Genomic DNA, 14,928 nt, shown 5'->3' with positions numbered 1-14,928 from the left:
GTCAGGTGGTTTGGTGACCCATAAATTTCACTTTTATCCCCCACCACATCAACACACACGACTCTTATCTACCTTAAAAAAAAAAAAAATACCAAACCCAAACGTCAACGCCACCACAACCACGCGCCGCCGCAAAATTGCCACGTCACCCCTCATCTCCGGCTACATTCCACAAATGATTAATTCTCGATTTTTAATAATACCGAATGCCACGTGTGTTCTTGTAATCCGTGTACCCAATGAACTCCCTCCACGTGGACTTACGTATCATAGGTGCGTCAGCGTGACTTGAGAAGATTCAACGGTACGGGACAATTCTATAATGATTTCAAGATAATTGGTCCCGTTTTTCTGACACCTGGCTTCTTCTGTGGGACCCACTTTTAATATATTAATATTATTTATTTTTTTATTTTTATCTCCTCTTAGGATATTTATACCTCATTTTCTTTTTGTTTTATTCTCGTTTTTTCTATTTTTTTTTAATTTAAGTTTATAAATACTATATTTATTTATTTAATACACAATTTTTTAAAATAAAATTAATTAAATTGAGAATTATTAATTATATTTTATATTTTGTGTTGAATTAAATTGTTGCCTAAGTTCCCTAACAACATTAGGTGATGAAAGCAAGAGCTTGCCCAAATTGTTACACATGTCACATGCATTAAATAAAAAGATTATATTATTTAATTCTAAATGAAACAGCTGTATACGAACAAATACTTATTATAGTTTACTCGGGATTTGGCGGGTCAAAAGTGAAAGATTAAACAATCGGACGTGGGATGGTAATACTCTTCGTTCATCTGGCTATGTTTAGATTGCCCGAGATTTGAGTTCAAATTCGGTCTTTAATAGCCCCGACATTTCCTGCACCTATATAACAACTCAAACCCACCGCTAGCAGATGTTATCTGTTTTGACCAGTTACATATCGCCTTCAGTCTCACGGTTTAAAATGTTAGATAATTATTATTTTCAAAATCTTAATTATCTTATTTGTTAAATTTATTGTCAATGACTTAATAATTACTAAAGTATAATTAATTTAAAATTAATTAAGCGAATCAAATTCTGCCACATATCTACCTTCATAGGTTAAAAAAATTAAGATAAAAAAAAAATATTCTTTATTATACAAATTTAATTAATCTTTCTTAAATTAATGAAATTCTTTAAAGAGCCTTAAAGTAAAAGATTTCGACTTTTAGAGTGTCGTATAAGTTTACGCTAAGTTTTTAATTAAAAAAATATATATTTACTTTTACGAACCTATTTTCAATTAAAAATTAGCTTCTTATCAGGTATCAAAATATGATAAGAGACGGGTTTGATTATATTCAAATTATTTTATCATATATATATTGAATAAATTTATAAAAATAAAATATCTCATTTAAATTTTTAAAAAGAAAAAAACTTTGTGTAGAGGACACGTGGCACAATCATAGACCTATTCCCCTCTTCTTTGGGACACGTGGCACAATCAAGCTTTATTATTATTATTATTATTTGTTTAATGATTTTTTTAATTTAAAAATTATGATAGTTTACTAACTATATCTTTGTTTAATCTTTTAAAATACTTTTTAGAATCTTTTAAGTAAAATATCCTCTTTTGAAAAATCTTTAAAGGATAATAATTGTTTAAATAATAGATTCCAAATCAAAAAGTATATTTAAAAATTAATTTTAAAAATAAAAGTAATTTTAAATAATATATTTAGGGTTTGAAGTTCAAAATATGCATACGTAACATATTTATGAGCCAATTGTTAGGTTAAAAAAAAAAGATATTTTTTTTTAGTGAAATGAAAAATATCTAATAATTATCGTTTATTATTTTAATTAAATTACGTTAAAGTTTAACGTACAATCAAAACAAAATAGGTACTTTTCATCTCTATAAGTTTTGATTAATATTATCTCACTGATCAAATACTAACTGTCTAAACTCACTGCTAGATATTGTTTATTTTGGCCCGTTACGTATTGTCGTCAGCCTCACGGTTTTAAAACGCGTTTACTAGGGAGAGGTTTTCATACCCTTATAATGAATGTTTCGTTCTCTTCTCCAACCGACGTGGGATCTCACAATCTACCCCCTTGGGTCTAACGTCCTTGCTGACACACTGCCCAGTGTCTAGCTCTGATACCATTTGTAATGACCCAAATCCATCGCGAGTAGATATTGTTCGTTTTGACCTGTTATGTATCGACGTCAACCTCACGGTTTTAAGACGTGTTTACTAGAGAGATGTTTTCATACTTTTATAATTATTGTTTTGTTCCTCTCTCCAACCGACGTGAGATCTCACAATCTACCCCCTTGGGGCCAACGTCCTTGTTGGCACACTACTCAATGTTTAGCTCTAATACCATTTGTAATGACCAAAACCCATCGTTAGTAGATATTGTCCGCTTTAACCTGTTATGTATCGACGTCAACCTCACGGTTTTAAAACACATCTACTAGAGAGAGGTTTTCATACTGTTATAAGTAGTGTTTCGTTCCCATTTCCAATCGATATGGGGTCTCACCTCAACGCAAATATTTTGATTAAAAAAATCCTAAAATTATTGACATGATATTAATATATTAAGCAATAATACTATGGTTTACTAATTTGCAAACACGTCTCCAATACAAAAACTAAATAAAACCCATAAAAAAATTATTAAATTCGTTACATTTTGATGATTTGATATTTTAATTTATATTTTCTAAATAAAAAAATGGGAGACAATAATAGTTGTGAAAATGGGGAGCAAAGAATATGAATAATAATGTATTATTTTAATTAATTCAAAACCCTATAAATCTTATTTTAATTAGATTTTATTTTTGATGACAAGTGTGCATGTCATATAGTTTTATACGAGGCGAGTATAATGACGTAAATACCCCTCAAGGTTAGGGTTGATTTAGATTGTGTTCGGGTCGAGGTTATATTTAATAATATTCTTATTAAAGGAAGGGTGACGTGACACTTATTTTTAATTAAAATATAATATTTTAATGACTAAATAAGAAAAATTAGGCCTAATTATTTTTATTGTTTATTTAATTTCATGACCTTATATTACTTTAACCCATTATCAAGATGTTAGTATTTAGTTGTCTTTAATTTTATGACAATATTGAACTGGGTTAATATGTTATAATTTTCGCTGGTTGTTTTTTTATTAATTTTTTTTTTAATAATTATAGATTAATTTATGTATCCAACTCAAAAATATAGGGATAGGTTGTGAAAAGTTTCGGGTTGGGTTGAGTTACCAATCCAACCAATCCTAACTTTTGGGTGAAATAAAAAAAAAAAAATCTCCCAACCCGAACCATGTACACCCCTAAACGAACACAATTTTTAAAAATAAATACAAGATCCTTATTAAACGAACGCCTTTTGCTATAGACGTAAAGTAAAAAAAACATTAACATCATGAGTACACATGATGAAAATGATGGAACATAAACTTACATTCATTCTCTCATAGAACATTTTCCTCCTCGTAATAATGTTCAATAATTTATTTTTATAACCAAAAATTTCTTGGTTTAAGATTTTGTTTGGTGATAATTTGAACACATCATCGTATAAATATATGTATTGATATGAAGCACAAGAATTAAATTAGTGTGACAACAATTTCTAAATTTCAACCAATTTTCGGCTTATTTTGCAATTTAAATCGAGCTATTTTTAATTATTAGGGTTTCTCTCGATCACCTTTTCAAGTAAAAACTTTAGGGGCGATTTGTTTTTGTTGGTAGAAATTTCAGTAGCTAAAATCTTCGGATACCTGTTGCAAAACATGTATTGGTTGTTTACACTCTTGGATGCCGTGCATTTGGCTATATGATGGGTAAACCCCTCGAACATGTTGCTTATGTATTGCTAAATGAAGCATGAATGAATGACGTTTGCTCCCGCATTGCCTCTCGAACACTCTCTTGGGAGGGGGGAGACTAAATATAGGAGCAAATGGGTTGCAACGTCGTGTCGGAATGCAACTTGGTCGATCTTGTTAATTGTCATATGCTTGTCTCAAAGATTGAAATTGTAGCGGTTGGGAAATATAGAAGTCTGACATTGGTTGGGGAGGAGAACAAAACACCTTTTATAAGAGTGTGGAAACCTTCCCCTAGTAAACGTATTTTAAAGCTTTAAGGGAGAGCCCGAAAGGAAAAGCCCAAAGAGGATAGTATCTGTTACCGGTGAATCTGAGCCGTTATAAATGGTATTAGAGCCAGACACCAGACTATGTGCCAGCGAGGAGGCTGTTCCCCAAAGGGGGTAGACACGAGACAGGTAACCATACCGTTATAAATGGTATCAGAGTCAGACACCGGACTATACGTCAACGAGGAGGCTGTTCCCCGAAGGGGGGTAGACACGAGACGGTGTGCCAATAAGAACGATGGGGTAAGGACGCCGTTATAAATGGTATCAGAGCTAAACACCAGACTATGTGCCAACGAAGAGGCTGTCCACCGAAGTGGGGTAGGCACGAGACGGTGTGTCAGTAAGGACGCCATTATAGATGGTATCAGAGCCAGACACCAAACTATGTGCCAACGAGGAGGCTGTTTCTCGAAGGAGGGTAGACACGAGACGGTGTGCCAGTAAGAACGTTGAGGTAAGGACGTCGTTATAGATGGTATCAGAGCCAGACACTAGACTATGTGCCAACGAGCAGGCTGTTCCCCCTCCCAAAGGAGGGTAGACACGAGACGGTAGATTGTGATGTCCCACATTAGTTAGGGAGGAGAACAATATCTCCTACCGGTGGATATGAGCTGATATAATAAATAAAATAAAATAAAATAAAAGATCCTTAACAAGGTACAAAGTAGTACATAAAAATTGTCAAAAATCAGCCTCATGTTTTGTTTTTGTGTTTTTTTTTTTTAATTTTTTATTTTAATAATTAACTTTATAAACGATTTGATTTTTTTTTCATGCCCTTTTATTTTCAATTACTTTTTGCGAAGTACAAATTTTATTTTTAATTTTTTAATTCTTTTTTATAAAGAAAATTTGTACGACCATTTATTTATTTATTATTATTATTTTTTAAATAGAATTATAAAGTGGTTGATAAAACGACATAAAAATAGATCTTGAGCTTGCTTGTAATGTTACACACATAATGTGGGAGACATTGAAAATAAATGTTTAACATTAATATACATTATGAAAATGATAGTACACAATAGTGTTCATTTGTCACAACTCGCGATTAAAATATACTTGTTATCGTAAGCTCGTGTGTGTCATTTTCGTCCTCACAAATTGAACCTAATCCCGAGCACTTGCTTTCGTAAGTAACGATTTTGTTTGGTGGTAGTTGGAACACGTTTGTCTATAAGTGTCCGTTTGTTCAATGACGAAAAATGAAGTTGAAATGGGTCGGATTGAAACATTTTTAGATCCAACCTAATTGTTCGAGACATTTATTCAAAATTTTGTTTTTAATAAAAATAAAAATATTAGTTCGTAAAATATCTATTTATTTATTTTTAAATATTTAATTAAGATTTGTAATTCAATGTAAATATATATTTTGAAAAATTACCTTCGAAAAAAATGTATTTTTAAAATAAACCCGTGAACAACTTAATTCATAAAGTTTTCATTTATTTGAACCCAACTCAAATTAGATTAGGTTGATCGGACTTTTCGAGTCATCAAATTTTTTAACACTTCTAATACTTGAAACATCGAGCTATGCCGGCTCAAACTCAAATTGGGCTAGGTTGATCTGATTTTTCGAGTCATCGAGTTTTTTTAACACCTCTAATACTTGAAACACCGAGCTATGCCGGCTCAAAATTGACTTTTAAGTGTTTTTATTGAACTTGATTATTAATAATATGTGGTCAAAAAAGAAAAAGAAAAAAAGCAATAGAGTACTCAAAATATCCATTAATTTCTAAGCACACAAATAAAGATGATTGATATCTTTCAATAAAGATCCAAAGTAGTAAGCAAATATATAAATATTTTCAAACATTTAATGACCCATTTTATATAGACATGTCATTTTAGTACTTCACAAATGTTTTTTTTTGGTTCTTTTTAGGGTATATTTTCCCCTCAAGTCGAACTTCACCGAATTTCCCCGAGCTCTGCTCATGATGACATTTTCTGTAGATATGACGTATCGACTTTCAAAAAAGAAAACTTAGTACAACCGTTCATTTTACACTATAATTATTACAGAAAAAAAAACGTAATAAAAACTACATCTTTAAACCTATCTCGTATCATTACAAACAATGTGGCAGACATGCATGAAAACAAATGTTGATATCATAATGAGAATGAAAACGACGATATACAAAAATATTTTCATTCCCACAAGTGATTATAACCCTTATTTTTCATAAGCTCACGTGTTTTGTTTTCATCCTCACAACTGTTGAGTAAAACAAACTTCAATTCATTTTCAAATCCGACTCAAATCTTGACCGAAAAACAAACTTTTTCATCAATATAACATTAAAATTTTTCTAAATTGACGTATATACACATCGTAATAGAATTTTTTTGAGATGGGTTTGTATATTTAGGTAAGAACATAGACAAACAATGTCTAAAACATCCTTAAATCATTACATTACATTGGATGAATCACTGTTTTTCTTTCCTTAATTCAAACAAACAAACCTTAAAAGAAGTAAAAGAAGAAGAGATGGTGAAAATGTTGATGAACAAAAGGGAAAATTTTTGGCTGTCCCACAAACTTGAGGTTGAAAACAATGGGCACTTACTTATAGGCATAAGTGAAATCATTTTCCAAGCTTTTGTTTTTGTTCTTTGTGGAAAGCATCTGATGCTTCACTTTCTTGTAGAGGGAAGAACACAAGGGTCTGGAATTTTCCTTGAAAATGGCCCATTCATAAGGGAACACTTGGCTGGGATCTGCTACACAAAAGGGTGTAAGAGAGATATTTGAAGAATTATAGACCAATGGGGAAGAACGAAACTGTAACGGTTCAAGCTCACTGCTAGTAGATATTGTCCTCTTTGTGCTTTCCCTCTCGGGCTTCTTTTCAAGGGTTTTAAAACGTGTCGGCTAGTGAAAGGTTTTCATACCCTTATAAAGAGTGTTTCTTTCTCGTTCTTAACCGATGTGGGATGTCAATCTGAGAGGAAAGAGAGAATAGTGGTAGGATTAGGATTATGAAAGGTTGAGTATTGGGAGCCATTGTTAGTGCTTTTACACATGGCTTTGATTAGGGTTTGTAATGGGTAAACATCAAGAGGAAGAAGACAATTGGGCAAACAAAATTAGGGTTCTTGAGTTTGTTTGAATTGGGGAATTGGGTTAGTGTCAAAGAGATGAATTTTATATGAGATGTGGAGGTTTTTTGTTAGTGGAGTATGGGCATATTGGGGAATAACATGGGTGTGTTAGATATTGGTTGGAATTTGTAAAAACGAATGAATACGATAGAGATGTCTATTTAATCTCTGGGATCTGTTTAGACGAGTTGGAGAGATTACTCTTCGTTAGCTAAATGGAGCCGGAGATGGGAATTATACTCATATTCTCTACCTCGACTGTAACGGTCTAAGCCTAACGCTAGTAGATATTGTTCTCTTTGGACTTTTCCTCGATGTTTTTAAAACGTGTCTGTTAGGGAGAGGTTTCAACACTCTTATAAAGAAGGTATTAGAGCTAGACACTGGGTGGTGCGCCAATGAGGACGTTGAGCCCCAAAGGGAGGTGGACACAGGGTGGTGTGTCAGTGAGGATGTTGGGTCCTGAAGGAGGGTGAATTGTGAGAGCCCACATCAATTGGAGAGAGCAACGAGGACGTTGAACCACAAAGGGGGTGGACACTGGATGATGTGCTTGCGAGGATGTTGAGCCACGAAGGGGGATGGATTGTGAGATCCCACATCGGTTAGAGAGAGGAAAGAGTGTCGGTGAGGATGTTGGACCCTAAATGAGGTGGATTGTGAGATCCCACGTCGGTTGGAGAGGGGGAACAAAACATTCTTTACAAGGGTGTGAAACTCTCCTCTGACGCGTTTTAAAAACTTTAAGGGAAAGTCCAAAGAGAACAATATCTACTATTTGTGGACTCGAGCTATTACACCGATCTTATCCATTGAACGTTAATTCAATATACTTTTACGATTTCTTTGTCAAACTATTATATTGTACCAATCTTTTTCGAACATTTTCTCGAATATCATAGACTTTTCAAACGTTGCCACGTCGAGGACCTTGAATTCCTTTGATGTTAGCCCAATCAATAGTACACACCTCTGGAACCTAGGATAGGTAAGGTTTAAAAAAGTAGGATCCTCACTTACAAACCCACCATACACGCGTATAATTGTTTCACCACTTTTTTCTACACTTACACGGACATTAACCTCAATGTCCTTGTCTTGAAAGGGTAGTGGGTACCCTAAATGTCATAGAAAGACTTATACTTTGATCGGTCGAGTACTTTCGATTTTGGTTTAGTCTATTTTTTTGTTCATATTTTAGTTCGTGCACTTTCAAAACTATCACTTATTGTTTCTTAAATTCTTAAAAAGTTGTAACGACCCCTGTCTAAGATTCGGAATCTAGATTTGACACCGGATCGCCCCGACATTCTCTTGTGACATAGCCACATTACTTACTCCTCGTTTCTAAAAGTGAAAACTATTTCCACATACCGACACGAGGTCTTTGAACACTTTCAAAACCCATCACTTATTGTTTTTTAAATTCTTAAAAAACTATAACGACCTATGTCTAGGATTCAAAATATGGATTTGACACCTGATCCCCCCGACATTCTATAGTGACATGCTCACGTTACTTACTCATCGTTTTTAAAAGTGAAAACTATCTCCACATACTGACACGAAGTCTTTGTGCACTTTCAAAACCCATCACTTATTGTTTCTTAATTTCTTAAAAAATTGTAACGACCCAGGTGTAGGATTCGAAATCTGAATTCGGCACCTAATCGCCCCGACATTCCCTTGTGATATGGTCACGTTATTTACTCCTCATTTCTAAGAGTGAAAACTATCTCCATAGATTGACACGAGTTCTTTGTGCACTTTTAAAACCATCACTTATTGTTTCTTAAATTCTTAAAAAATTGTAACGACCCATGTCTAGGATTCAAAATTTGGATTCGGCACCTGATCGCCCGACATTCTTTCGTGACACAGTCACGTTACTTGCTCCTCATTTCTAAAAGTGAAGACTATTTCCACAGACTGACACGAGTTCTTTGTGCACTTTGAAGACCATCACTTATTGTTACTTAAATTCTTAAAAACTTGTAACGACCGATGTTTAGGATCTAAAATCTGGACTCGGCACCTGATGGCCCGAACATTCCTTTGTGACGTAGTCACGTTTAAGAGCGAAGACTATCCCATAGACCAACACCAATTCTTTCTGAATTAAATGGACATTATTTCTTAATTAATCGTTTGATAATTTATCTAATAAAGACATTACAAGACTTGGGCCACAAGTTTTAGCCCAACGAACCCTATAACTATAAATGGGCTGTGAATTAGGAGATTACGGGCCCAAAGTCCATCTCCAGTTTCTTCTTCTTCAAGCTCAAGAAAACCTCCACGACGGAGCACTGTGAAATTCTCAAAATTAAGTGTTTGGCCCGCCGGATTTCGTGGTGTTTTCTACGACAATGGAATTTTTTCTCGAAGAAGGAAAGCAAGTTCATGGCAAGAGCTCCACTCTGATTCTGGTTCGTTCTTTTCTGAGCTTCTTCTTCTTTTCATCGTTTTGCCTTTCTATCAATTAATCAATCTAGCAGAAGATTTTTGCATCGTATTAGCTTCGAGTGGTTTGAATGTTTATGAAATTCCTAGAAAATAGGAAGGAAAATGGAAATCTAATTCGGCTTGCTATTAATTGTTCATAGAGCTCGAAAGGAGGGTGAAGGTTTATGTGGCTGATTGTGTTAATAAGCCAAATAGTTAATCTTCTGCTACTGTTGTGATTTGATGAGTTTTTTAGTTTATATTCCTCTTAACACGACGAGAATTTTTGTTGTGTTTCTACAATAAGTTGTTACTTGCAGGCATTGCCCATTCATGGAAGGGCATGTGTTCATGTAATTTGGTCCTACCATCCCTTTAGCCCAGCCCTTTCCTGTCAAACTTGACCAGAAGACTTATATGGTCTGGAATAATCATGTCATGGTCTTGAACATGTGATAAACAGAACCCACTCAAGCTGATTCTGAAGAACAGCCTGAGCAATGATGAGTATCATGTGTATGGTTTATATTCATGACCTCGTAGCCGGCATTTATTTCCTCGCCTAGGTAGCTAACTACTTACAAAACCCATTTCCTTTTTTGCCTTATCTTGCATAATCATTTACAATTGGAGGCCTAATAGATGGTGACATGTACGGAAGGTGCCATTTGAGGATTGTGGATTTTCTTCTGGAACTGAAATATGGATGCATTGTTGAGAAAATAAGAATTAACTATACCAGCTTTCAACTATTGAACTAAGGAACAGCTACACAGTTCTCGAAGGGCAGCATGGCTAGCATATCTAGGCAGAAGCAATGACATAGCAAATGAGTTGGAGGCAATTGGTGAAATTTTTACTACTACAGGCCGTCTAAGATATCTTGGAAGTTTTGACAAGCAATTTCTTGGATGCATAAGTAGCCCACATATAAGTTATGCATTTGGATTGGAGAATAAAAATTTGGAGTTAAGTTGCAGCTTGCTGGAACCAAATTGATGAGCTTTCTAATATAAAGGTCCAGAAAGTTCAATTGAACATTTTCCAGAAACTCAAAGAAATTTTAGATTTGTAGAAAACTAGGCCAGTCAGTAATATTCTACTACGATCACGTTTATCTTAACTATCAGCCTTGGAATCACAATATTCCTGCCCATTTTACCATTTTAAGTCGTGGACACTACAGATTGTATGTATGTTATAGACCCAGCTGTCTCCTCAATTCATAAAGAAAAAAACTGGGTAGTGGGCATTCCTTAACTCTCAAGAGCCCCATCGTGGTGCTAACAGGGTTGATGTTGGAAACTGTATCTTTATAATGTTGGTAATGCTCAACTCCCAACTCCCCTTTAACAATCTATCTTTGTAACTCATTTGGGAGTTTACAGAATTTTTTTTAGTGTTAGTTTAACCATCTTTGTATTTGAGTGTTTTCTTTGTTAGGGAACTTCCACCAAGAGAGTCTTGACGATGACCTCTATTCCACCTAACTCCTCCACCAATATGAATAAAGTACTTCCTTATGGCCTAGTGGACCTCGTCACAATACATTTCTAGTCAAGTTTTTTATGTAAATTTGTGGCAATGCCACCAGAATATTCATCATAACTTATAAATAATCAAACTTTTGAATCAATATACCAATGACTCTTCGAATTCGAAATTCTTTGAATTTGAATTTCGTTAAACATGTTGTGCTTGCTCGTTCAATGTATTTTCTAAACTTCAGAAAGTGGCTATCCTTTTGTTTTTAAACTAATTGTGTATTTTATTTTGGTTATTGATTCATTCAGCCAGCATTGTCAATTGGGAATGTGGGGCAGTTAGCAGTGGACCTGTTGGTTTCCACAATGAGTGCAACAAGAATTGGTTATTTGGATGACCCTTTTGTTCTGCCTTGTATTGGTAATAATGCTTATGAGCCATTTCCCCATGGGGAGCTTGCCCTCCCTCTTGAAGGTCTGTCTTGCTTGGTAGTAATTTATTTTTAAAATTTCTTGAAGTGGTATTGGAATTTGTAATATCAACACTAGCTTTGTTATATCGATTTCTTCTGTCTTCTGGTAACTCGAGTTTATGCATTAACTTTTTTTTTTTTTTTTTTAAATTGGTTTCAGTTTATGAATCAACATCTAATGCAGTGACCCTTGTCCAGCAAAGGTCACCTGTTATCAAGGCAAGTTTCAACACCCCAGTCGTATTTACATATTTTATCACAATTGGCCATGTACTTTTGCTTACTCGTTCTTTTCACCAATTGTGTGTAAAAAGTATATAATGCCTGAACTTATAAAAGAGCTATATAGTGCCTTCTGGCTAATTTCTGCAGAATTTCATAAACAAGTATCGTACTGTATCTTGAGTAATGGTTGTATCATCTCAAAGTATAAATTTACCTTTAGAAGGCAGTTCAAGTATCGCCAGTCCAATTAAGATTTCAGAGAGAGAACATAGCAAGGGAGATATACTAGTCTAGTGTTATCCCTTTTTTGTTATCTCGAGGAGATGATAGTACTGCTCTTCGGTTTGTGAACTTCTTTTCTTTGCGTTGGTGGCATCAATAATTAGTATTTTTAAATTGAATTGTGATTTGTTCAAGCAGGGGAAAATGGTCGATTTTGCAAAGAACTTGGCTGATTTTATTGCAACTTATGGGAAGATGCATGTTGTTCTGCTTTCTAGCTTAGATTTTGGAAGGTGGCAACAAATTGATACGTCAAGGTATTTTTTTGGTACCTCTTTTAACATTTTCCAGTCGCAGAATCTTATTTAGTCTCGTAAGGCAATGAAGCATTATTTCATAAACCGAAGTAACTCCCACCATAAATATCTAAGCCTTGTCTTGTAGGACTATGATTCTAGGACTGTACATTAATTCGGCTGGATGGTTTGCCAAAACTATTATCTTCCCAAAGTTACTTGTAAAATACTTGAATTCCATTGCTTGTTCTTTGCATACAGCAAGCCTGACCAATTAACTGTCATTCCATGGTTATTAATTTGGTCTTTTGATGCATATCAGTGGCTCGCAGATTCATTATCTTTCTAGCACCAATGATGACGGAACTGATGACAAGTGTGAACAAATGGGATGGAGAAGGCTGCAGGAATACGACCCACAGCAGCGACGATGGAAATATCTTAGCACGTTAACTGAAGCCAAGGCTACCCCGGAGGATGACCTGCCTTTTGATGAGGAGTTGGAGGAGGGAGACTACCTCCCAAGTCTACCATTTGCCTCTCTCTTTACTTTTTTGAAGGTACAACCTTGAAATAACATCATCATCAGACGTCAGACATTAAATTTTTCTTCAAAATTTTCTAATGGCACTTATGTTTGTTGTGGTGTCAAGGCCAAAGGTGTGAAGGTCACCTGCTTATTTTGTTATTGTTCAGAAGGAGACAACATAGCTGATGCTTTCAATTTGGCTGAGGCAACGGGCAAACTTCTGGGTCTGAGTCCCGGTAATCTCATGGCTTCACCTGCCAATGTTTTTAAATCTGATATATCATTAGTTGGCATGAGTCATCTTTACTTATACTGTGAGATCCCACATCGGTTGGGAGGAGAACCAAACACCCTTTATAAGGGTGTGGAAACTTATACCTAGCAGATGTGTTTTAAAACTGTGAGGCTGACGGTGATACATAACGGGCCATAGCGTGGGCTTGAGCGGTTACATATATATCTTTAAGGTCCATCTCTTGGGTTTTCTTTCCAACATAACTGACGTGGTGGCATTATATTTCTACCTGCTTATTACATTATACATAATCATTTTGTAATTTTGAAAACTATGTTTTGCACTGATCAACCTAGCTCAAAAGGTTTAGACATAAACTCTTGGCAAAGAGGTCAAACGTTCGAATTACCCCAACCCCACATGTTGTTGAGTTAAAAAAAAAATGTGATTTGTGAAGTATTCCTTGTTATCTCTCTTTATCCCTTTTGAACATACTTTCCTAAACGGCGGGCTTTTTGGAAGCTTTCTTTCTGTGTTTCAAACATAATAAGAAGGGTTTTGTGGAATCTTAACTACTGATGTTTGCTGTAAAACCTTTGTGTCACATCTCTTCTGATTTTGTATTCAGGTGGCGAAGGCATTCAATGGCAAGTCCCGTTTTCTTGGAAGTCTGTTTATGGACCACCGCCAGATCTGTCCATCTTCTAGACAAGGATGGGTAGAATGAATCACAAGTGCCCAGTTGAAGAAATTGATCTGTAAAGAAGAAATGAAAGGACCTCTCAACCATAACAGGTGAATGCTTCTCCCCTTTTGGTTAACTATTCTACTTCAATCCATTTGAAATCAGAAATTTTCTGTCTTGGAGTCGTATATTCATACAGTAATTGCAGTTCTAAACGTATTTTAGATAAAATGTTGATTAAATCTGTACTTTTCTTAACCACGTATCAGAAATTTTATGTCTTGGATTCTTTGTGTGGCGAAATGTTCATTTAACCTATCGAGGAAGGCAGTGGAGAGAAATTTCTTTTTGTTAGCTAAACAGGACTGGACTAGGGACGGGGATAGTATGTTAGAAATGGTAAGGACATGTTAGATGCACGATTGAAGTTCAAAAACTTATTAAATACAACGTCGAAATTTTAGGTAACTATTAAAATAGATTTTTTCGTCCTATCAATTTAATGGCAAAATTCTCGGGTAAAGTTTAGTGCTATATTGGAAATCATTTAAGTATGATCTAGACTTTCCAATGTAGGAGCACTCTCCTTTTTATATTAACCTTGAGTCATCAATGCCTTTTTTACTCGACTTGGTCCAATCGCCCTATGCGACTGACGTGCTTCTGGGGAATACAACCCTTAGCACAACAAACACTCCAAGAGGCTACACGAACGTTTCTCTTTCTCTCTTGCTGATTCCAAACTCCTGGGCTAAAAAATTGGAACAAACTCTCTAGGAAAAGAGCTATTACCTTGTTCCCGAGTAATTTAGTGTCTTTTTCGTTATGATTACTGTTAGTTAAGTTTTATTAGAGTTAAATTTATTAAATATTTATTAAAAAAAAATACAAATTGCCACAATAATGTCAAATGTGATTTAAACTTTTTATTAAAGAGCAAAAATATAATATTCATTTAGAAATAAAAAATGTAGAAAATTACATTATTTGGTATTTAAAGTGGATAGATTTGGAT

General features: G+C 34.7%; 1 protein-coding gene across 1 annotated transcript; it reads left to right on the top strand.

Annotated features, from left to right (window-relative positions):
- Window positions 1-9,609: 9,609 nt before the first annotated feature.
- On the top strand, window positions 9,610-14,174 carry LOC111470936 (proteasome assembly chaperone 2). Its single transcript, XM_023116592.1, has 7 exons — window positions 9,610-9,748; window positions 11,558-11,723; window positions 11,882-11,940; window positions 12,367-12,485; window positions 12,787-13,024; window positions 13,118-13,229; window positions 13,857-14,174. The coding sequence occupies exons 1-7, from the start codon at window positions 9,689-9,691 to the stop codon at window positions 13,934-13,936; spliced, it is 834 nt and encodes a 277-aa protein (XP_022972360.1). The 5' UTR covers window positions 9,610-9,688; the 3' UTR covers window positions 13,937-14,174.
- Window positions 14,175-14,928: the final 754 nt, after the last annotated feature.

Source organism: Cucurbita maxima, unplaced genomic scaffold (genome assembly GCF_002738345.1).
Source record: "Cucurbita maxima cultivar Rimu unplaced genomic scaffold, Cmax_1.0 Cma_Scf00048, whole genome shotgun sequence".
Taxonomy (NCBI): domain Eukaryota; kingdom Viridiplantae; phylum Streptophyta; class Magnoliopsida; order Cucurbitales; family Cucurbitaceae; genus Cucurbita; species Cucurbita maxima.
Note: the sequence above shows the minus strand (reverse complement) of the source record. Positions and strands in the feature narration are given on the sequence as shown.

Coding starts and splice junctions, on each gene's coding strand:
- LOC111470936 (XM_023116592.1), top strand. CDS start 9,689: ATGGAATTTTTTCTCGAAGAAGGAAAGCAAGTTCATGGCAAGAGCTCC. Junction 12,486..12,786: donor CAACAAATTGATACGTCAAG/GTATTTTTTTGG, acceptor GATGCATATCAG/TGGCTCGCAGATTCATTATC. Junction 13,230..13,856: donor ACTTCTGGGTCTGAGTCCCG/GTAATCTCATGG, acceptor TTTTGTATTCAG/GTGGCGAAGGCATTCAATGG.